General features: G+C 39.2%; 1 protein-coding gene across 3 annotated transcripts in view; it reads right to left on the bottom strand.

Moving 5' to 3' along the window:
* Window positions 1-25000, bottom strand: part of slc4a11 (solute carrier family 4 member 11) — a 195633-nt gene that overhangs the window by 103493 nt on the left and 67140 nt on the right. For all 3 annotated transcript variants that reach the window (XM_062042405.1, XM_062042407.1, XM_062042406.1), the window contains exons 4-5: window positions 20643-20686; window positions 16156-16384 (exon numbers count right to left, since the gene is read on the bottom strand). In XM_062042405.1, coding sequence (XP_061898389.1) covers window positions 16156-16384; window positions 20643-20686 — 273 coding nt within the window. The remainder of the gene's footprint in view (window positions 1-16155; window positions 16385-20642; window positions 20687-25000) is intronic.

Raw genomic sequence — 25000 nt, 5'->3', positions numbered from 1 at the left:
CGTAATACGAACAAATACGAATAAATATCATAATACGAACAAATATAATACGAACAAATATCCTAATACGAATAAATATTATAATACAAACAAATATATTTCAAACAAATATCATAATACGAAAAAATATAATACGAATAAATATCCTAATACGAACAAATACGAGCATATATCATAATACGAACAAATATAATACAAAGAAATATCATAATACGAACAAATATAATACGAATAAATTAATTATTAAGGACGTACACGTGCTGAAGCATTTTAAAACGCAATACGAGATAGATTTATATTTCTGGTGCCAAATTTGTCCAAAAACTGTTTCATTGTTGTTAAACCTATAAGTTTAAACCTGAAAACTATTGGACATGAATTCCTTTCCAGGTGGCGTTTGGTATCAATGAAGGATCAAACATGTATCCCCCACGAAGCGTATCAAGAGGCCTTGATTCGGGGCGTACGTCGATATCGGTGACACTGGCGAGGGATTGTAACCGCGCGGTCGATCGACCCAGTCCCGAGTGCGGCAAGGAATGCAGATGGTGATTGGGACACAAGCCATGTGCTGATTGTGGACATTTATTGTCCAATTAGGTCCAGCTTACCGTCGTCAAAGAAAACAAAACTCTGAGAGGTGTCTGCTGGCGGAGAAGAGGAGAAAAGAAGAAGAAGACAAAAGAGAGATCAGAGTCACGGAGAGCGCGCGTGCTCGCGCGCGCACACACACACGCACACACACACACACACACACACACACACACACACACACACACACACACACACACACACACACACACACACACACACACACACACACACACACACACACACACACACACACACACACACACACACACACACACACACACACACACATTTCCTTGTACCTCCTGCATGTCAAACTGTGGTTCGTCAATGCGTGCAGACATCTTTATCATCATTAACGTACGCTCGGCTATTAGCGCATATCCCATTTTTATCACCGGTAGATGAGATCAGATTAATTAACACACCAGAACTTGACGAAGCTTCAATTAGCAATCACGAGCTTCACTTTCCTAAATTTTGTCTTGTTAACGCCTTATTCCTCAATAGGAAAATTGCATTTTTGTCCTCAAAATTCCACACATAATACTCCACAAGGACAATGTGAAAAACTAGCATTTTTTATTTTTGCAAATTTATGAAAAATAAAACCAAAAAACAACAACACATGTACATAAGTATTCACATTCTTTGCTCAATACTTAGTTGATGCACCTTTGGCAGCAATTACAGCCTCAAGTCTTTTTGAATGGCACACCTATCTTTGGGCACCTCTCAAGCTCCATCAGGTTGGATGGGAAGCGTTGGTTTTCACCCAGGATGTCTCTGCATTTGGCTGCATTCATCTTTCCCTCTATCCTGACTAGTCTCGCAGTTCCTGTTGCTGAAAAACATCCCCACAGCATGATGCTGCCACCACCATGCTTCACTGTAGGGAAGGTATAGGCCTGTTTTTTCTCCAAACATGACGCCTGCCATTCACACCAAAGACTTCAATCTTTGTCTCATCAGACCAGAGAATTTAGTTTCTTTCAGGTGCCTTTTGGCAAACTTTTGACTAAGAAATGGCTTCCGTCTGGCCCACTCTACCATACAGACCTGATTGGTGGATTGTCCTTCTGGAAGGTTCTCCTCTCTCCACAGAGGAATGCTGTAGCTCTGACAGAGTGACCATGGTCTTGGTCACCTCCCTGACTAGACTAAGATGAATGCAGCAATGTACAGAGACATTCTGGATGAAAACCAACGCTTCCCATCCAACCTGATGGAGCTTGAGAGTTGCTGCAAAGAGGAATGTGCCAAACTGCCCAAAGATAGGTGTGCCAAGTTTGTGGCATCATATTTAAAAAGACTCGAGGAAAGCTGGTAATACTCCTATACATGTTTTTTTTTAAATAACTTTGCAACCTACCCAAGAATATACAACAATTCTTCTCAACAAAAGAGGAGAAATATAATCTTAGAGAAAAACATTTGTACGCACGTACAACACTTAAGACCTTCAGTATGTCAGTATTTGGAATTAAATTATGGAATGGATTAAGCAAAGAAAGATAATCAAGATAATCTTACTCATCTCACCATATGAAATATAACTTACTTCACCGAGTATTATTTATTTATTTTTGTTGTTATTACTTACGGAGTATATTGTGAATAAATTGAGAACAGGAAGTGAACAAAAGTTTTAGCAGGGGGTAGGATTAAATAGGCTCCGCTTCTTCCTACTCCTTTTCGAACATGTTGAATAGAGAAACTGGAAATTGTGATGTACCATGTTGTATGCATGCATGTTCGAAATAAACTTAAACTCAAACTCAAACTCAAATTCACATTGTCATTATCGGGTATTGTTTGCAGAATTTTGAGGACAAACATTTTTGTATTCCATTTTAGAATAAGGCTGTAACAAAAAAATGTGGGAAAAAGAGAAGCGCTGTGAATAATTTCTGATATTTGATGATATTTTAAATAAGACTGGGCGTTAAAATCTTGGTCCTGTTACCTTAAGCGGGACAAAGACAATCAAGCTGGTTTTTGTCCCGATTTTACGGGTAATGATTTGGGGCCGTACTTATCAAGCTTCTCAGAATTACTCCTAAGAAGTCTGCTAAGAGTTGACTTAAGAGTAAATAAATTCTTTGCTGAAAGCTGCACTTAAAAGTTAGTTATCAAGCGTCTTACTCACACTTTCAGCGAAGTGTAGGACTGAATCTTAAGTGTCACACTCAGAGCTGAATTATGACATTACTATGTGCCGTAAATGGAATTTTAGGTGACGTAATTTCTGTGTCCATAGAAATGACCAATCACGGAAGGGAATCCGTTGTCTAAGAATAAAGAAATATCTTGGAAATATTTAAGTGGACAATGGGAGTGTATATTTTGACAATAAACTACAAAATAATACAAAACAAACTAGTCCCCGCCGGCACTCACGCTACCGCTCCCTCTCTTCTGTCGCCCACACACTCACTGACGTCACTCACCTCACGGCCACACACATACGCTACTGTCATAACATTTTCTTTCCAATTCATTAATTAGGCAACTAATTTGAAACTGGTGTGGGTGGCTCTATATATACTAGCCCACTGCAGCCACATGCAGAAATCAACATGGAATCGAAAAGTATTAAATCTGTGACAAAAATAATACCCGCTCTGTCTAAACGATACCGTTTGATCAGCTGCTCGTCATCAAACAAATCCAGAACATCGTTCCGCTCCCTGAATGTTCGCGCACGTCTCTCTCGCCTCAGTGCCATCCCCTGCTGGCAACTCCTAACCACTTAAGACACCTCTGAAGGTCTCTTAAATATCGTGGAGAGTAGGAGTGATTCTTAGACTTAAGAACGTTGATAAAAAGCTTTTATTCTTAAGTTTGAGAATAGGACTAAATTTCGCAAATTCTCAGGACTTAAGTGTAAAATGGCACTCTAAGAAGCTTGATAAGTACGGCCCCTGATGTCTTAGAAGATGGCCTTATGGTCTGAGATGGGTTAAAAGGGAATTTGCCGGGCCGACAACCGTAAATATTTTACATTGATTTGCTGGAAAGGCCACAAACGAGTCGGCGCTGACCACCACTGGCACAAGCTGAGAGGACCAGGAACCGGGGAAGAACTTTCCTGCATAAACAACAAGTCGTGTTTGCGTCCTGCATTCAGTGATGGTGGTACTTAGCGAGGACAAGCACGACTTAGTCTTTGGTGTCAATTCTTCATCACCATGTGCACCATGTGCACATGGTGATGAAGAATGCACCATGTGCACCAAAGAAAGCACACGTTAGCGAGGACAGAAAAACAAGAAGCTGGCTTCCAAAAATGAAGGAAAAAAAAAAAAAAAGTGTTTCCTCAGTGGAAGCTGGAGGACCAATTATCTCAGTGGGCTTTCATCTTCTCTCTTCTCTCTCACTTTATAACCAATCCTAGCCAAGCAGAAGGTTAAAAAATAAAAAAAATAAAAAAGATTTTCGAATAAATCGCGATCCTTATGTGTAACGATTCTTAATCGATAAAAAAAAATAATATCTAAATAATATTTTTAGTTTTTCTCTGCGAAGGCCCTATTGAAATTGCTTTGTTTAATATTATTCTATCACTTCGATCGCTTTTTTGAGACATTTAACAAGCATGACAAATCACAAATCTGGTGAAAAATGTTACATGTTTGGGAATTTTCAAAATTGAAAAAATAAACCCTTCCAAAAATAAATAAATAAATAAAAATTGATTTTCAAATAAATCGCGATTCTTATGTGTAACCATTCTTAATTGATTCAAAAAAAAAAAAATCGATTAAAAACAACAACTATATTTTTATTTTTCTTCTGCGAAGGCCCTATTGAAATTTGTTTAATATTATTCTATCAATTCGATCGCACTTTTAAGGTATTTAACAAGCATGAAAAATCACAAATTTTTGCATGCGCCTCGGGTCTGGCGAAAATTTTTATATTTTTGCGAGCCTAAACAAGAATTTTCCAAATTGACTCTCTAGCGCCCTCTTGAAAATTAGAAAAAATGAACCCCCACCACCACATTCATGTATCGACACGGAAATCGCAGGAGACGTCTATGATGACAGGACGCACGTAAAAGTCCCAAGAACCCATATGTGAAAACAAACAGGAAGTCGGCCATCTTGGTTTCAGTCGGCCACTTTAAGGCCAAAAAGAGGGGTCATACTTTATAAACTCCTCCTAGGGACTTTGACCAAATCGGTGATGACAAATTGCGAAAGATTGTTATGTACGTCATAGGATGTGGGCGTGGCATCTACAGGAAGTCGGCCATCTTGGTTTCCCTCGGCCACTTTAAGGCCAAAAACAGGGGTCATACTTTAACGAACTCCTCCTACGGACAATGACCAAATGAGCGATGATAAATTGCGAAGGATTTTTGAGTTAGTCATTGGATGTGGGCGTGGCATAAACAGGAAGTCGGTCATCTTGGTTTCTGTCGGCCACTTCTAGGCCAAAAACAGGGGTCATACTTTAACGAACTCCTCCTAGGGACTTTGACCAAAAAGGCGATGAAAAATTGCGAAAGATTTTTATGTACGTCACGGAATGTGGGCGTGTCATCAATAGGAAGTCAGCTGTCTTGGTTTTTGTCGGCCACTTTAAGGCCAAAAACAGAGCTCATACTTTAACGGACTCCTCCTAGGGACTTTGACGCAGTTAAAATGACAGATACTAGACAGATGGGCGATGATAAATTGCAATATATTTTTGAGTACATCATAGGATGTGGGCGTGGCTTTGTGCTAAACTTTTAATTTCATGGATCGCCACAAAACGTTCATTATTTGTAACTCAGCTCCACAAGTTCAGCTCTTGATAAGCATTATTTCAAATGATGTCGATACCGTGACGTGATTGATGGGTCAGTAACTATTAGGACTTAATCGTGGTGGGTGGAGCCTGGCAAGAAAAGAAAACTTCTCCTTGCCATCAACCACTCATTACTTGACTTTAAATGATCAGTTCTCCTTATTGGGCTTTAAGGTCTGGAACTGATCACGACCAGACATTGGTATCAACATCATTATCGCCCCCTTGTGGTGGAAAATTGTATTGATCATAACTTATTTCCGCATGCTCCGATCTTCCTGAATTTTTGACGGTGGATCGGGGCATTGGGAAGGACCTAACCGGGCCCATTCAAGGCTAAATGTTGAATTTGCTAGTATTGTTGTAAATCAGATGATGTGTTGCATTCGTGGTATTGAATGCTACATACTTTTTTTTTTTTTAACAAAACAAAGTGTCTAGTGCACAATAACTAAACAAAAACAAAAACTACTATTGGCTATTGACCTCCTGTAACTTTACTCCCTGTATTTGTCTACAATAACTAAAACAAGCAATAAAAACAATGTGTAAATAGTAAGAAAAAGAAAATATGGATCAAATAATTCTAGTATCATTTATATACTGATACTATACTAGGTATCAGGACATCTTGACCGATCATCAGTACTTTACATTGAAACTTTAGCGGTTAGCTTCTTGTGTCGTCCTGCTCGGTGTGCATGTAGCATGCTTAGCCATTCCTTTTCCTCTAGTCCTCCAGTGATAAAGTTAGTTGGAATAAACTTAGTATTTTTTACGTTGTGTCTGTGAGAACTAGTATCTAGGGAGCATTATAGTATCTTTAGTACCTCACAATGTTAAAAACATTTTTCAGGAAAGTAATAAACAGGATTTGTTATGCTCTATCTATGAGAATTTTAGATTTATAATTAAATTACATTAATTAATGTATTGCATTACCAGCGATAAACGAGGGACCAATGCAAACATTGATCATCAGTCCCAACAAGTTTGTCTTTCAGCCGTTGTTTTTAAGCTGGAAACAGATAAAAATCGATGTCATGTTGGTTGTTCGTTTATATGTAAACAGAATTTAGCAGTTGGAAAACGCAAACTTTCAAACAAGACTCTGAAAAAATAATAATTTAGTGGCGTAATGATACTTTTGTTTAAAAAAAAACAGTATTACCTACTCAGTGGCCTATGGTGGTTAGAGTGTCTGCCCTGAGATCGGTAGGTTGTGAGTTCAAACCCCGGCCGAGTCATACCAAAGACTATAAAAATGGGACCCATTCCTCCCTGCTTGGCACTCAGCATCAAGGGTTGGAATTGGGGGTTAAATCACCAAAAATGATTCCCGGTCGCGGCACCGCTGCTGCCCACTACTCCCCTCACCTCCCAGGGGGTGAACAATGCAGAGGACAACTTTCACCACACCTAGTGTGTGTGTGACAATAATTGGTACTTTAACTTAACTTAACTGTAGACGGACATTTTCAAATAATGATTGCGTAAAAGATACCCTGAAATAGCCTACAGTAGGGAAGGGATTCATATGGCCCCAACTCGCGTGAGAGGAAGAGGGGGCGGGTAAGGGGTTGGGGGGGTTCAATCATTTTGCAATGCATTCTGCAGAAAATGATGGAAAGCGTCACTCTCCGTAGCAACTGACGCTGTGGTCAAAGTTGGAATTGCCAAAAAAACAACAACATTCTACTGCCATCTGGCGGCTGAAGTGGATAGTGCGACCCCCAATTTGTCACGTTTCATGTGTCAGGTAAACTGCGACGAATGGGGCCATAGGAATCCTCTTTTTACTGTAGCTTGTAATTTCATCGGTCAGTTCATTTTCAGCCCGAGGAATTCTGCCTAGCAACATGGCCAGGGAAGAGAATGCACACAGTTGTGTTTGTTTCCTGCTCGCTGTATACAATTAGGAGTAGGAGCCGAGGACGCTGCGGAAAGACGGTTAAATGGCGACTTCTGAAAAGGTGTTTTCGGCTCGGGCGACAACACGTGTGTTCTGAAGACAGGTCCGTCTCAGCTTGCGAGTGCTGTGCGAGACATCGACCAAAACATATGACCATTTCTGCGAGCATGCACTGGTGTGGACGGAGAACAGACGAAAATAAAGGTGGAGGATAATTCATGATACATTTGGAGTTTTACTGATTTTTCGGGCAAAATCAGGCGTGCTGCAATTTCTTTGTGGTTGTGACTCTCCGCGGTTTCATTTGCTCTGAATGTGAATCTCTTGTGTTTGCTTGCGTAACTGACAAAGCGTTACATCATCCGCGGTGCCGTTAATTATCTCCTTGTTCTCGTCAGTTTCCTCAGAGGGGAAGATGCTCGACTTTTGGCTGAATTTAAAGTCTCCCCGCGTTTGTTGCCTAGCGAAGAGGTTATCCCAGTACGCCGCGTCTCCTCAAGCGACCGCTCGTCCGTTAAAGTTGACCAGAACTTCGGGGCAGGCGGGGAATGCCAGCCTGTGAAGATGCTCGTTTCATTTACAGGCAAATCTTATCTCAGTGTCACCGTATAAATGTTACACAGACCTTCAGGGCACATGATTATGATCTTTCATGCTAGTGGCGAACACAGCTCATTACTTCTTTCCTTGCTTACTAATGTGTATGAATGAATACATTTTAATTACCGTATTGTCCAGACTATAGAGCGCACCAGGATATAAGCCACACCCACTAAATTTAAGAAGAAAAACATATTTTTTCATGTATTAGTCGCACAGGACTACAAGCCGCAGATATATACATTAATACGGTAATATTTTATAAATGTTTATTCACATACCTAATTGTTTCCAAACGGTGTCTGTAACAGGGCAGTAAAACGGCTGATCAAACAAACCAGAAGTCATCATTATGGACCCACTCGATGCGGGAGCTAGCTTTCCAATCAGCTAAACAGACTTAACTCCACAGTGACGTTTTAGTGAATTAACGAAACTGAAACAATACAAAAATAATGCCAATGTAAGTTAATAATACTAACAAAGACACTCGTAAACGTGTTAGCTAACAACGCTGGCGCCATTAAATTACAAAAGCACCTACAAACACGCATGAAAACACTCCTACAGACATCACAAATGGGACGGTTTAGTAAGTATGAACAGTTTTAGTTGTATGGTAAAACTTACAAACGTTCCTTGGAGTGATAAATGAAGAATCCACTTGCTTAGAAATGCTAGGAACGGCTATAGTAAGTATTACTGAGATTTTGCCTCATCCTTCACTTTAAGCGTGAATGACACATGTGAGAAGAATGCATTTACCAACCTGATAAGACCTGAGAATTTCGAAAGAAAGAGATGACACAGTATTATCTGCTCACAGATGCTACAGGGTGGTTGTTTGAGCCCCCTGCAGCTAGTCCTAGATAGTCCCACTCCTTAATGCTTCAGTCAGATGCAAGATTCTCACAGGGATGAGGCAAAAATACAGGACCGAACGGTAATTGCACTTCCGGTTGAAAGCTTGAGTCTAAACAAAAGGGCAATGTAGCCCAGCAGCACCTGCAGTAAGCGAAATCATCCAAAAGGTGGCGCCCTAGCACAAACAATAACACACCTATTCAGTGTATTTTCTTGTTTTTTTATTTTTTACATTATGACAGCCAGCGAAAAAAAGTCCATAAATTAGCTGCACCATTTTAAACGCCGCAGGGTTCAAAGCGCAGGAAAAACGTAGCGGCTTATAGTCCGGAATTTACGGTATAATGTATAATACTTCTGACTATCCCTGCCCTTCTTCTCCTGTTGTGCAGCACAGCAAAATTGCAAAGACATGTGGACATTTATTTTAAACAAATGATGGTCCACCACAAATTCTACCTAGCAACAAGTGGTCACATGACCAGGAAAAATAAGTATGTTGCACTGCTTGCTCGCTTTAAAGTTTTACAATGAATTGTGTGTAGTTTAGTATATTTTTTTATATAAAAAAAGCACACCAGGCGGTAGTATCCCTGTTAGATTAAACAACTGGTGTATTCTTATTTTTTGGCTCATAAACTGCAGTCTTGAGGTTGTTTGCGCCTTATCCTACGACAAAATCCCGAGCATAAAGAACGAACAAATCGATAGCATACAGCAGTAATGGTCGTGCACGTGAAGAACATCGAGAGCGGTCAAGTGGTGGCGGTTGGCAGCATGAGGGCGCTTTGAGGAGCTGAGTGAGCAATAGATGACACCAGTCAATTATCACCTGGCCCAGGTGTCGGCTCCGTGGGTGTGGGGCCGGGCGTCCCGCGAGACGGCGAGCACGTCTTGACATGACAAGCGGTTCGTCACATCATTGACAACAGGACAGATTTCTATGTCAAATCTGCTTCTTGTCAACACGACGGCTTGATTTGAAACTTGTGACATTATCCTGATGTCTGCGGCCTTCTAATATACTCGAGGATTCAAAATCAACATAGTTGTCCATTTGCAGGTAGTTTTAGATAGTAGTAGATACAGTCGCTGTAGATAGTTGAAGATAGTTTTAGATAATAGTACAAAACCCAAAACCAGTGAAGTTGACACGTTGTGTAAATGGTAAATAAAAACAGAATACAATGATTTGCACATCCTTTTCAACTTATATTCAATTGAATAGACTGTAAAGACAAGATATTTAATGTTCGAACTGAGAAACTTAATTTTTTGTTTTTCAAATAATCATTAACTTAGAATTTAATGGCAGCAACACATTGCAAAAAAGTTGGCACAGGGGCATTTTTACCACTGTGTTACATGGCCTTTCCTTTTAACAACACTCATAAACGTTTGGGAACTGAGGAGACCAATTTTTGAAGCTTTTCAGGTGGAATTCTTTCCCATTCTTGCTTGATGTACAGCTTAAGTTGTTCAACAGTCCGGGGTCTCCGTTGTGGTATTTTACGCCTCATAATGCACCACACATTTTCAATGGGAGACAGGTCTGGACTACAGGCAGGCCAGTCTAGTACCCGCACTCTTTTACTACGAAGCCACGCTGTTGTAACACGTGCAGAATGTGGCTTGGCATTGTCTTGCTGAAATAAGCAGGGGCGTCCATGAAAAAGACGTTGCTTGGATAGCAACATATGTTGCTCCAAAACCTGTGTACACCTTTCAGCATTAATGGTGCCTTCTCAAATGTGTAAGTTACCCATGCCTTGGGCACTAATACACCCATACTATCACAGATGCTGGCTTTTGAACTTAACGCCTAGAACAGTCCGGATGGTTCTTTTCCTCTTTGGTCCGGAGGACACAACGTCCACAGTTTCCAAAATCAATTTCAAATGTGGACTCGTCAGACTACAGAACACTTTTCCACTTTGCATCAGTCCATCTTAGATGAGCTCGGGCCAATCGAAGCCGACAGCGTTTCTGGGTGGTGTTGATAAATGGCGTTGGCTTTGCATGGTAGAGTTTTAACTTGCACTTATAGATGTAGCGACGAACTGTAGTTACTGACAGTGGTTTTCTGAAGTGTTCCTGAGCCCATGTGGTGATATCCTTTACACACTGAAGTCGCTTTTTGATGCAGTGCCGCCTGAGGGATTGAAGGTCCGTAATATCATCGCTTACGTGCAGTGATTTCTCCAGATTCTCTGAACCTTTTGATGATATTACGGACCGTAGATGGTGAAATCCCTAAATTCCTTGCAATAGCTCGTTGAGAAATTTTGTTTTTCAACTGTTGGACAATTTGCTCACGCATTTGTTCACAAAGTGCTGACCCTCGCCCCATCCTTGTTTCATGGAAGCTGCTTTTATACCCAATCATGGCACCCACTTGTTCCCAATTAGCCTGTTCACCTGTGGGATGTTCCAAATAAGTGTTTGATGAGCGTCCCTCAACTTTCTCAGTTTTTTTGCCACTTGTGCCAGCTTTTTTGAAACATGTTGCAGGCATCAAATTCCAAATGAGCTAATATTTGCAAAAAATAACAAAGTTTACCGGTTCAAACGTTAAATATCTTGTCTTTGCAGTCTATTCAATTGAATATAGGTTGAAAAGGATTTGCAAATCATTGTATTCTGTTTTTATTTACCATTTACACAACGTGCCAACTTCACTGGTTTTGGGTTTTGTAGATAGGGTCGTAGATAGTTGAAGATAGTTTTAGATAGAAGTAGATACAGACGTTGTAGATAGTTGCAGGTATTTTCAGATAGTAGTAGATACAGTTGTAGAAAGTGGAAGATAGCTTTAGATAATAGTACATACAGTCATAGATAGTTGAAGATAGTTTTATATAATAGCAGATACAGTTGTAGATAGTTGAAACTAGTTTCAGATAATAGTAGATACAGCCGTAGATAGTTGAAAACAGTTTTAGATAGAAGTAGATACAGACGTTGTAGATAGTTGCAGGTATTTTCAGATAATAGTATATACAGTCGTAGATCTTTGAAACTAGTTTTAGATATAAAATATATACAGTTGTTGCATATAGTTGCAGATATTTTTAGATAGTAGTAGATAGACGTAGGTAGTTCCAGGCATTTTTTTTTAGATAGTAGTAGATACAGTTGAAGAAAGTTGAAGATAGCTTTACATAATAGTGGATACAGTCGTAGATAGTTGAAGATAGTTTTAGATAATAGTAGATACATTTGTAGATAGTTGAAACTAGTTTTAGATAGTAGTAGATATAGTTGCTGTAGATAGTTTCAGGTATTTTCAGATAATAGTACAAACCCCGTTTCCATATGAGTTGGGAAATTGTGTTAGATGTAAATATAAACGGAATACAATGATTTGCAAATCACTTTCAACCCATATTCAGTTGAATATGCTACAAAGACAACATATTTGATGTTCAAACTCATAAACTTTTATTTTTTTTGCAAATAATCATTAACTTTAGAATTTGATGCCAGCAACACGTGACAAAGAAGTTGGGAAAGGTGGCAATAAATACTGATAAAGTTGAGGAATGCTCATCAAACACTTATTTGGAACATCCCACAGGTGAACAGGCAAATTGGGAACAGGTGGGTGCCATGATTGAGTATAAAATTAGATTCCATGAAATGCTCAGTCATTCACAAACAAGGATGGGGCGAGGGTCACCACTTTGTCAACAAATGCGTGAGCAAATTGTTGAACAGTTTAAGAACAACGAGCTATTGCAAGGAATTTAGGGATTTCACCATCTACGGTCCGTAATATCATCAAAGGGTTCAGAGAATCTGGAGAAATCACTGCACGTAAGCAGCTAAGCCTGTGACCTTCGATCCCTCAGGCTGTACTGCATCAACAAGCGACATCAGTGTGTAAAGGATATCCCCACATGGGCTCAGGAACACTTTAGAAACCCACTGTCAGTAACTACAGTTGGCCGCTACATCTATAAGTGCAAGTTAAAACTCTCCTATGCAAGGCAAAAACCGTTTATCAACAACACCCAGAAACGCCGTCGGCTTCGCTGGGCCTGAGCTCAACTAAGATGGACTGATACAAAGTGGAAAAGTGTTCTGTGGTCTGATGAGTCCACATTACAAATTGTTTTTGGAAACTGTGGACGTCGTGTCCTCCGGACCAAAGAGGAAAAGAACCATCCGGATTGTTATAGGCGCAAAGTTGAAAAGCCAGCATCTGTGATGGTATGGGGGTGTATTAGTGCCCAAAACATGGGTAACTTACACATCTGTGAAGGCGCCATTAATGCTGAAAGGTACATACAGGTTTTGGAGCAACATATGTTGCCATCCAAGCAACGTTACCATGGACGCCCCTGCTTATTTCAGCAAGACAATGCCAAGCCACGTGTTACATCAACGTGGCTTCATAGTAAAAGAGTGCGGGTACTAGACTGGCCTGCCTGTAGTCCAGACCTGTCTCCCATTGAAAATGTGTGGCGCATTATGAAGCCTGAAATACCACAAAGGAGACCCCCAGACTGTTGAACAACTTAAGCTGTACATCAAGCAAGAATGGGAAAGAATTCCACCTGAGAAGCTTAAAAAATGTGTCTCCTCAGTTCCCAAACGTTTATTGAGTGTTGTTAAAAGGAAAGGCCATGTAACACAGTGGTGAACATGCCCTTTCCCAACTACTTTGGCACGTGTTGCAGCCATGCAATTCTAAGTTAATTATTATTTGCAAAAAAAAATAAAGTTTATGAGTTTGAACATCAAATATCTTGTCTTTGTAGTGCATTCAATCGAATATGGGTTGAAAATGATTTGCAAATCATTGTATTCCGTTTATATTTACATCTAACACAATTTCCCAACTCATATGGAAACGGGGTTTGTAGATACAGTCGTAGAAAGTTCAAGATAGTTTTATATAACAGTAGATACAGTCGTAGATTGTTAAAGATAGTTTTAGATAATAGTAGATACAGTCGTAAATAGTTGAAGATAGTAGTAGATACAGTTGCTGTAGATAGTTACAGGTATTTTCCGATTGTACAACTATCTACAGCAACTGTATCTACTACTATCTTCAACTATTTATGACTGTATCTACTAATATCTAAAACAATCTTCAACTTTCTACGACTGTATCTATTATTATCTGAAAATACTTGCTATTAACTACAGCGACTATATCTACTACTTTCTAAAACTAGTTTCAACTATCTACGACCATATCTGCTACAATCTGAAAATACCTGCAGTCGTAGAAAGTTGAAAATAGTTTTAGATAGTAGTAGATACAGTTGTTGCAGATATTTTCATACAGTAGTAGATACAGTTGTAGATAGTAGAAAATAGTTTTACATAGTAGTATATTCAGTCGCGGTGGCTAGTTGCAGGTATTTTCAGATAATAGATATGGTCGTAGATAGTTGAAGATAGTTTTAGATAATAGCAGATAGTCATAAATAATTGAAAATAGTAGTAGATACAGTTGCTGTAGATAGTTGCAGGTATTTTCAGATTGTACAACTATTGACAGCAACTAGATAATAGTAAATAGTCGTAGATAGTTGAAAATAGTTTTAGACAGTATTAAATACAGTCGCTGTAGATAATTGCAAGTATTTTCAGATTATAGTATATACAGTCGTAGATAGTTGAATCTAGTTTTAGATAGTAGATACAGTTGTTGCATATATTTTTAGTTAGTAGTAGACACTGTCGTAGATAGAAGTGGATACAGTCGCTGTAGCTAGTTGCAGGTGTTTTCAGATAACAGTACATACGGTCGGAGATAGTTGAATATAGTTTTAGATAATAGTAGATAGTTGAAAATAGTTTTAGACAGTAGTAGATAGTCGTAGAGAAGTGCAGGTATGTTCCGATAATGGACACAGTAGATACAGTTGTAGATAGTTTAAGCTAGTTTTAGATAGTAGTAGATACAGTCGCTGTATATAGTTGCAGGTATTTTCAGATAATAGTAGATACAGTCATAGATAGTTGAAAATAGATTTAGATAGCAGTATATACAGTCGCTGTAGCTAGTTACAGGTATTTTCAGATAATAGTAGATACAGTCGTAGATAGTTGAAAATAGTTTTAGATAGTAGTAGATACAGTTGTTACAGATAGTTGCAGATATTTTCAGAGAGTAATAGATACTGTCTTAGATAGTGGCAGGTATTTTCAGATAGTAGTAGATACGGTCGTATATAGTGGCAGATATTTCTAAATAATAGTAGATACAGCCGTAGATAGTTGAAAATAGTTTTATATAGAAGTAGTTACTGTTGTTGTATATAGTTGCAGGTATTCTCAGATAGTAGTAGATACAGTTGTAGATAGTTGAATATATTTTTAGATAATAGTAGATAGTTGAAAAGTTTTAGATAGTAGTAGACACAGTCACTGTAGATAATTGCAGGTATTTTCAGATAATAGTATATACAGTTGTAGATTGTTGAAGATAGTTTTAGATAATAGTAAATACAATCGTAGCTAATTAAAAAATGTTTTAGATAGTAGTAGATAGTCGCTGACTGTAGATAGTTGGAAATAGTTTTACATAATAGTAAATCCAGTCATAGATAGTTGAAAATAGTTTTAGATAGAAGTAGATACAGTTGTTGCAGATAGTTGCAGGCATTTTCAGATTGTAGTAGATGCAGTTGTAGATAGTTGAAGATAGTTTTAGATAACAGTCGATACAGTCATTGTAGATGGTTGCATTTAATTTCAGATAGGAGTAGAGTCGTTGATTGTTGTATTTAATAGATAATAGGTAGTAAATAGTAGATTGTGTCAATGTAGATATCTGGACGTAGTTTAAGTTAGTAGTAGGTACAGTAGTTGTAGATAGTTGCAGATATTTTTTTAGATAGCAGATAGTCAGATAGTTGCAGGTAGTTTTAGATAATAGTAGATATTGTTGTTATGGATAGTTTAAGATAGTAGTATAAACAGAAGTTGTAGATAGTTGCAGGTATAGAAGACACAGTCATCGTAAATAGCTCAAAATAGTAGATACATTCGTTGTAGATAGTTGCAGGTAGTTACAGATAGTAGTACAGTAGAAGGTATTTTTTCAGATAGTAGTAGAGACAGTAGTTGTAGATCACTGAAGGTATTTTCAGGTAGTAGTAGATAGTTATAGTTGCAGGTCTTTTTGGAAAGTAGTCCATACAGCCGTTGTAGTTCGTAACAGATGGTTGCAAAGTGTTAGTTAATTGTAGGTAGTCTGACACAGTTCAGAGGAGAGGTTAAAAGTAGCAGATACAGTATGTGTAGATTGTGGCAAACTGTATATTTCAGATACTTTCTGATAGCTATAGCAGATAGTTGAAAATAGATACAGATAGTTGCAGGTATTTGTAGATACTTTCAGATCGTTCTTCTGTGTCCTCACTCACCGTTGACTTCCTGAGCGCCCGCGTCGGTGAAAAGCAAACTCATCACCTCCTCGAAGTTGCAGCTGGGCTCCGGGGCGTTGCTGTCCTGACCCACGTGGTGCAGCATCCTCTTCAGGACGTCGTCCAGGGACGCCGCCGTCTCGTCCAGCAGGATGCTCGCCCTGGCCAGGAAGCCGTCCAGGTCACGGTGGGCGCGGATCTCCTCCTCGAAGTTCATCAGCTTGACGTACTACACACAGGCAAGACCGCTGTTAGTCTTTATGTTTCTACTCCGACTGGGTTTTGGAGGGCTTTCGGTCACTCCAGGTCTGTATGGACCTCGGACTAGGAGCAAGAAGGGGTCTTGTTGGAAGCATACTAACGTGTTCCTAAGATGGAGAGTCAAGGATTGATTAAAGGCCTACTGAAACCCACTACTACCGACCACGCAGTCTGATAGTTTATATATCAATGATGAAATCTTAACATTGCAACACATGCCAATACGGCCGGGTTAACTTATAAAGTGCAATTTTAAATTTCCCGCGAAACTTCCGGTTGAAAACGTCTATGTATGATGACGTATGCGCGTGACGTCAATGGTTGAAACGGAAGTATTCGGACCCCATTGGATCCAATACAAAAAGCTCTGATTTCATCGCAAAATTCCACAGTATTCTGGACATCTGTGTTGGTGAATCTTTTGCAATTTGTTTAATGAACAATGAAGACTGCAAAGAAGAAAGCTGTAGGTGGGATCGGTGTATTAGCGGCGGACTACAGCAACACAACCAGGAGGACTTTGAGATGGATAGCAGACGCGCTATCCGATGCTAGCCGCCGACCGCATCTATGATCGGGTGAAGTCCTTCGTCGCTCCGTCGATCGCTGGAACGCAGGTGAGCACGGGTGTTGATGAGCAGATGAGGGCTGGCGTAGGTGGAGCGCTAATGTTTTTATCATAGCTCTGACGAGGTCCCGTAGCTAAGTTAGCTTCAATGGCGTCGTTAGCAACAGCATTGTTAAGCTTCACAAGGCTGGAAAGCATTAACCGTGTAGTTACATGTCCATGGTTTAATAGTATTGTTGATTTTCTGTCTATCCTTCCAGTCAGGGGTTTATTTCTTTTGTTTCTATCTGCATTTAAGCCCGATGCTATCACGTTAGCTCCGTGAGGTACCGTAGCTAAGTTAGCTTCAATGGCGTCGTTAGCAACAGCATTGTTAAGCTTCGCCAGGCTGGAAAGCATTAACCGTGTAGTTACATGTCCATGGTTTAATAGTATTGTTGATTTTCTGTCTATCCTTCCAGTCAGGGGTTTATTTCTTTTGTTTCTATCTGCATTTAAGCCCGATGCTATCACGTTAGCTCCGTAGCTAAAGAGCTTCGCCGATGTATTGTCGTGGAGATAAAAGTCACTGTGAATGTCCATTTCGCGTTCTCAACTCTCATTTTCAAGAGGATATAGTATCCGAGGTGGTTTAAAATACAAATCCGTGATCCACAATAGAAAAAGGAGAAAGTGTGGAATCCAATGAACCCTTGTACCTAAGTTACGGTCAGAGTGAAAAAAGATACATCCTGCACTGCACACTAGTCCTTCACTATCACGTTCCTCATCCACAAATCTTTCATCCTCGCTCAAATTAATGGGGTAATCGTCGCTTTCTCGGTCCGAATCGCTCTCGCTGCTAGTTTAAACAATGGGGAAATGTGAGGAGCCCTTCAACCTGTGACGTCGCTACTTCCGGTACAGGCAAGGCTTTTTTATCAGCGACCAAACCTTTATCGTCGATGTTCTCTACTAAATCCTTTCAGCAAAAATATGGCAATATCGCGAAATGATCAAGTATGACACATAGAATGGATCTGCTATCCCCGTTTAAATAAAAAAAATTCATTTCAGTAGGCCTTTAAGAGCTACAACATCTGTCTTCATGTGTTCACAATCAAGTGTTCACTGGAACCCCCACCACTTTTTTGGTGAATTTTTCAAAACAGCGGCAGACCTCCCCAAAGAGCTCCAATTCTTCAAAAGAGGGTCTCAGAATCCTTCAAGAGATGCTTGAATAGAGCAAAAAAAAGATGAGCACGGCTCGATTAAAAGCCCAGACGACGTCCCCCCTCATTCAAACCCACCCCACCGCAGATTGCTACCCCCCGCCCTCGGCGCATCGATCGCTGCATTGGCAAAAATTCCAAAGCCGAGTGGAAGCCCCGCTGCTCGTTGTAAAACATCAAACAATCTCGGTTGAGGGAACATTTGGATCGTCTTGTGTTTGTTTGCCACCGGAGACGCTGGTGGGCGGCTATTTTTGCATTTTTCATTGCATTTTTGAATTAATAATTTAGAATCTTAATACAGCACAGAAATATGCAAACTCTTAATGTCTGCCTTTCTGGTAGCGCTGTTTATTGTGACGCTTAGTTTAGCTTGTCCCAAAGTGTGGCCTGGGGGCCATTTGCGGCCCAAAGCTCGTTCTTTATTGGCTGGCGGCAGATTCTCCAGACAAAATAAACAGGGCCCACATGAGAACATTACACAGACAAGTAAGAAAACATTTGAAATGACTTAAAGTAGCAGTAGAGTGGAAAAACAAGTCGACTTTATATGTTTAATTATATCCATTAAGCCATATCTAATTGTATTTTCAATTCGCAAAGTATGTAAAAATACCGTCTAAAAATCAAAAAATGCCACAATTTCAGTTGGCCATTTTGAATATTCCACTCCAAACATCTTAGGCAATTTTCGTATACTCAAGGTCGGATGACGTCACTGAAGGAACGCTTCTGCACTCTGACCATATTATTAGATCAGTCATACTGGAAATATGCAAACATTAGAAAGAGATGTTCTGTTTGTCATTCACAATCCTTATTGTGAATGACAAACAAGAACACACTTGCTTGGTTTTTTTAATGCATTCAAAATCGTAAATAAACAGCTAACAATTGAGTGAACGGATGGAGGGTCCTCTGTTGCGCCTCTAAAACATCCAGAAAGTACCAACAATACTCCATTTACATGTTGTGACCTGAAAATTAACCAAATATGAGTGATATTGTTATTATAAGCGCTAACGCAGACGGACTATTGCAGCGACGTATTGATAGCAGTCAGCTAATGCTAGTCTACGCCGCTATCGTTGACACACTTTGACACAGCTTCTGCTTTGTGTCAAACTGGCTAAAAGTAAATTCCAGATTATAATTCATGCATCTCTCACCTGCTAGTAGACAAATGTGGCCACGGACCGACAGGCTGGTCCACTTTCACAACCCTGAGATGGTGAAAAAGACGCTAGTTGCTGCAACTTTTTAACCCTTTGTAAGGATTGCGATTGATTCTTCATCTAAACGGGATTATGTGAGCGTCCCGTCGGTCGGCATCCCAGCGAGCGTAGAAATTGTACAGTAAGTGTTTATTTTATCATTGTTAGTTTGCATGTTTAGCACCTAGCAATGCTGCTAATGCTGTAGTGTTTCAATAAAGCTACATCTGTTTAGCACTCAGCTTCTAAAACTTATTGCTCATCCTCTTTGTGTTCGGGCTCAAAAATATAAGGTTCTGGATCATCATTTTTCCCAAAGTAATCGTTGTTGGCTCTCACAAAGTCTGTTTGATTAGCATTGTTGTTGATGGGGAAGGGATCTGTGGTTCCTCCTCTACTTCACGGATTATGTGACTTCCTTGTTCCTTAACTCTCAAAATGGCTCGGGAATCTCAGTGAGATTGATACTATTTTGATCATATCTATTTACTCGCACACTTTGTAAGTCTTTGGTGTAATAAATCAGATATACATATATGATAATAGCTTCAATATCGAGGCAACTTGTGGCAGCTATTACTCAAGTTCCAGCAGGAACACTACTGACCAGGATTTAGGGGGTTGCATTGTTTAAAAAAAACATTTGGTAAGTTTTGTACTTCAACGCTACAAACACAGCAAAAGCAGAATCAAACAGAAGTTAGCTATGCTACCGGAAGCAGTGATGGGCAGTAGCGCGCCACAAGTAGTGACGCTACGTAGCGTAACTACAATTCCCAGTAGCGTTGCCATTTTTTGAACCAATAGCGATTCCTCTAGCTTAGCTATTTTTAGACCCATGCAGCGTAGGAGCGTTTTATTTTCGGAGTATTCAATGGCAGTCGTTTGCCATTTGAAAATAACATCACCTTAGATCTCTCTTTATTTAGCACTTGTCTAAGCGGAGTCAGCTGGGACTGAACAACATCAAAAGCAAACTGTAAGAGCGCAAGTATTCGCATCAAACTGTTTTGCTCTAAACCTTTGGCACAGATTAGCATGACTCTGTCTTTAATGCAATGCCTCGGCGTGTGCACGTGGCCGTACACAGAGCTAACGTTCGCTTTCCCTCGGCGCTAACGAGCAGCTTGCATCCCGGTTAAACAGGCGGCGACTTTCCAAAAGCTGTAGAGAGCTCGTTAAAACAACAGCAGGATTTTTTATTTTTTATTAACTGAGTTTTTCGAGGCTTACCTTCCTGGACGTGTTGAGCAGAACACAGCCCGAGTCGTCGCTTTCTGTGTGGAGACAGGACAAAAAGTGAAATGAGTGTAACATTATTACCGCAAGTATTCCACGTAATGTATTCAAAACTGCTCACAAATCCTCATTTGGAAGTTGTGTATATAAATACTGACACAAAATAATAATAATTATTAAATTAAGAATAATGATAATCTTATTAATAAGAGTAATGTTTGTTTTATTGACTGAATTGACATTCATTATTCAGTAAAGATATAAAACATTGGTTTGACTGAATACATTAATAATGACAACATATTTACACCAAATTATTATAATATTATTATATTCTATTATATGTTCTATACCAGGGGTCTCAAACTCAATTTACCTGGGGGCCACTGGATGCAGAAACTGGGTGAGGCTGGGCCGCAAGAAAAGATTTCTTAAAAAAAATCTAACATGCACTTTTTAATGAATTCACCTTCTTTGAATGTCTTTCCCGCCCTAGCAACCATCTCACTCACCATGTAGCTAGCTTTGACTGCTGCATCGCTCTTTTCGATTGCTTCCTTGACGAAATCTTGTCTCTCTCTCTCATCTCCCTGGTATTTTGCATACTCCTCAGCATGTCTAGTTGTATAATGACGTTTCAAATTGTATTCCTTGTGCACCGCAACTTTCAACTACAGAAAAGAGCTATAAGGATTATTCATAAAGTAGATTACTTAGAACACACTAACATATTATTTATTAATTCAGGTTTATTGAAATTACAGGAGCTAGTAAAGTTACAGACATTATGTGTAAGGTTTAAGGCTAAAAGTAAAACATTAACAGCAAATTTACAAAAAATGTTTGTCATCACTTCTGAGAAAAAAGAGCATAGAAGAAAAGGTCATTTCCAACATCAGTATTCAAGGACAACTTCAAAACAAATGTGCATATCAGTGGTGGGGGTTAAACTATGGAATTCTCTTTACAATGAGATAGAAGATTGTAAACATATATTCCAAATGAAAAAATATATAAAGACAGAACAATCATATGGACAGCCATAAGTGTTTACATTTTGCTTTATATTTATTATTTTACTTATTTTTTGCCTGGTTTTGTATTTGTTTTGTATCATCCCGTGAGGTGTATATTACTTCTTTTGTTTTTTGTGTTCGGTTTGTGCATCATGAAGTTTTGCACTTCTTGTGTTTTTTTGTTTGTTTTCGTTATATTTGGATGTAATTGTTGGTTTATATGATATCATTAAGTAAGACTACGTATTATGTTGAAGGGGGCAGAAAAATATCAGATTTTTCTTCATCCTGCTCCTTCTCAGGCATTGGTGTGTAAATGGGGGGGCTCGCCGTGGAGTTTACAGTTACAGTAGCACAATTAGCCCCGAACGGGCTAACATCACCACTAACGTGTTACACGTCTGATTCGCCCAGCGCTGGGGTCCAGTGCACCACACTTTTGTATTGTCGCTCGCTCCTTCGGCGGAGTGCTTTGGAATATCTGATAGTATATATCTGTATCATGAATCAATTTAAGTGGACCCCGACTTAAACAAGTTGAAAAACTTATTTGGGTGTTACCATTTAGTGGTCAATTGTATGGAATATGTACTTCATTGTGCAACCTACTACTACTAATTAAAGTCTCAATCAAAGCGCTCATCTTCCCTGCCCGGACTGTTTACAGCGGGGGCGGGAGCGAGCAGGCGGGCGAGCGAGGGAGGGAGGCAGGGAAGAAGAGCGTGTGCGGGTGTCGTGGAAAAGCGGCAAAATGTTTCTCTGCTTGCATCACGCGAGTGACGTCAATGCCTACTTGCCAACCTTGAGACCTCCGAATTCGGGAGATGGGGGGGAGGTTGAGGTGTGTGTTTTTGTAGCCCGGAAAAGTTAGGGCTGCAAAGGGTTCTGGGTATTTGTTCTGTTGTGTTTATGTTGTGTTTAGGTGCGGATGTTCTCCCGAAATGTGTTTGTCATTCTTGTTTGGTGTGGGTTCACAGCATATTTGTAACAGTGTTAAAAAATAAATAAAATAAAATATGACCACTCTCAGTGTGACATGTGTGGCTGTTCCTCAACTATGTCTTGCAATGACTTGCATGTGTCTGCAGAAGCCTCATACTACATGTGTCTGAGCAAGCACACTGTTAGTATGGAGATAAAGATGATGCGGTGACGGTTTCTAGAGTATACTAAAGGCAGTGCCATCATGGCACGCCCTCGATATTGTCGAGAGCCTCATACCACACTGTGATTGGTAGATACCATCAGCTCCGCACACAACGCTGTTAAGCGCCATTCATTCAAAACTCGCGGGCCGCACTAACATTAAACTGTCATATTAAGGCGGGGGCCGCACAATAACGTCTCGCGGGCCGCAATTGGCCCGCGGGCCGCATGTTTGAGACCCCTGTTCTATACCAAAAATCGATTTAAATCTATTTATTATTATTAATATACTCCCTAATAATAGTATGTTCATCTACACCACAATATAATATATTTATTATTATCATTGTTATTATTATTATTATTTTTTTTAACATTATTACTATTATAATTATTATTCCGTCGTTTTTTCCTTAAGCTTTCACAGCCTACAATTTCCGATCAGAACTGTTCAGCTATCAAAACGTTCGGCTTTGATTTGGCAGCCAAACTTTCAATTTAACAATATGACAGATTACCAGGAATTCTCGGTTTTCCCAGGAATTTTTTTCACCTTGGATATTCAAACCAATGTGTTTCCCTGTTCTGAAAATTCCCGAATTACCAGGAATTATCCCCCGTTAAAAATTAATGGGCATTACACAATCTACTGTATACACCACATTTCTCATCCGATTTGAATTGTTCCAACATCCACACACTCCACTCACCCTGGACATTCACACATTCGATGATTACATTTATAGTATTACTATTAAGTAATATTAGTATGATTAAAATGTCGGATGAAGCATTGTTTATACATATAATATAATTTTAAAAAATGGGGAAAATAAAATACATAAAAATCCAGGTGAGTATGTATCATAAATAGCAAATAAAAACATGAATTACACTAGTAAATGCACTTGTCACATGGAGAAATAGTACAACATTATATTTAATGACCAATTTAGGTTTATATCTATAAACAGTATGTGAACAAAATGACAATGTCCAATTTTGTTTATAAATATTATACATTATTCAACTTTATAAAACACCTGTAAGCCTCTAAAATGTATGTGGATATTGAATATAACAACACTAATATAACAATACTGTGTTGAAAAATTTCCCTTGTGGATCATTAAAGTTTGTCTAAGTCTAGAACATAACGGATGGTCCACATTGTGAAGTAAAAAAAGATCACAAAGTCGGGAAAAGATCTTTCCTTCTAAGAAGAGAAGAAGACGATGGCGACGAAACGCCTCACTGAGCACCGATAAGACTTTTAATCCCCGCGTCTCAGAGAGCCGAGCAGCGATAAAAAAGTGGGAAGAACCTTTCAGGGTCGGTATCTCGGTTACGTAATCTTCCCTGGCCGTCATTTACCGTGGGGAGGACGTTATTAGCTCAGCGCAGGCTTTCCTCCTCTGCCTGACAGGGAATCCATCACAGCTAAGCCCCGCCCGGCCCGGCCACCAGCAGACATCTTCTTACAAATAAAGAGGTCTGCAGGGAGGAAGAGGAGGGTGTGCGCATGCTTCGGGCATGAGAAGAAGCACAAAGATGTCCTCCAGCCATGAAGCTGCTGCCTCAGTGCGGAGACGGTTCCTAATGTTCACGTTTGATCACACACACGCAGCTTAAAAGTAAACACTTTTTACTTACTGTTGGCTGAAAATTGACTTTTTGGCGAGTAGCTTGCACAAAGTATCAAATTGTGTATTAGTGGGCATGTTGCGGGTTGTCAATAAAGACTGTGCGTATAAAAGCAATACAGACCGCCTTTTTTAAATGCAGGGTTTCCCCTTAATTTAATTTGATTGCGGCGGTGCGCCATGGCAATAAATTAGCCACCACAATGAGGGCTTTTACGTAAAAAAAATTAAAGTAATATGATATATATTATAGAAATATATATATACATATATATATATATATATTATAGAAATATATATATATATATATATATAGTAGAAATTGTATATATACATATATAAAATATATATATATATATATATATATATATATATATATATATATATATATATATATATATATATATATATATATATATATATATACACACACTACCGTTCAAAAGTTTGGGGTCACATTGAAATGTCCTTATTTTTGAAGGAAAAGCACTGTACTTTTCAATGAAGATAACTTTAAACTAGTCTTAACTTTAAAGAAATACACTCT

This window comes from Entelurus aequoreus, linkage group LG03, assembly GCF_033978785.1.
Source record: "Entelurus aequoreus isolate RoL-2023_Sb linkage group LG03, RoL_Eaeq_v1.1, whole genome shotgun sequence".
Taxonomy (NCBI): Eukaryota; Metazoa; Chordata; class Actinopteri; order Syngnathiformes; family Syngnathidae; genus Entelurus; species Entelurus aequoreus.
The sequence above is the reverse complement of the archived record's forward strand: the minus strand, read 5'-3'. Positions and strand labels throughout refer to the sequence as shown.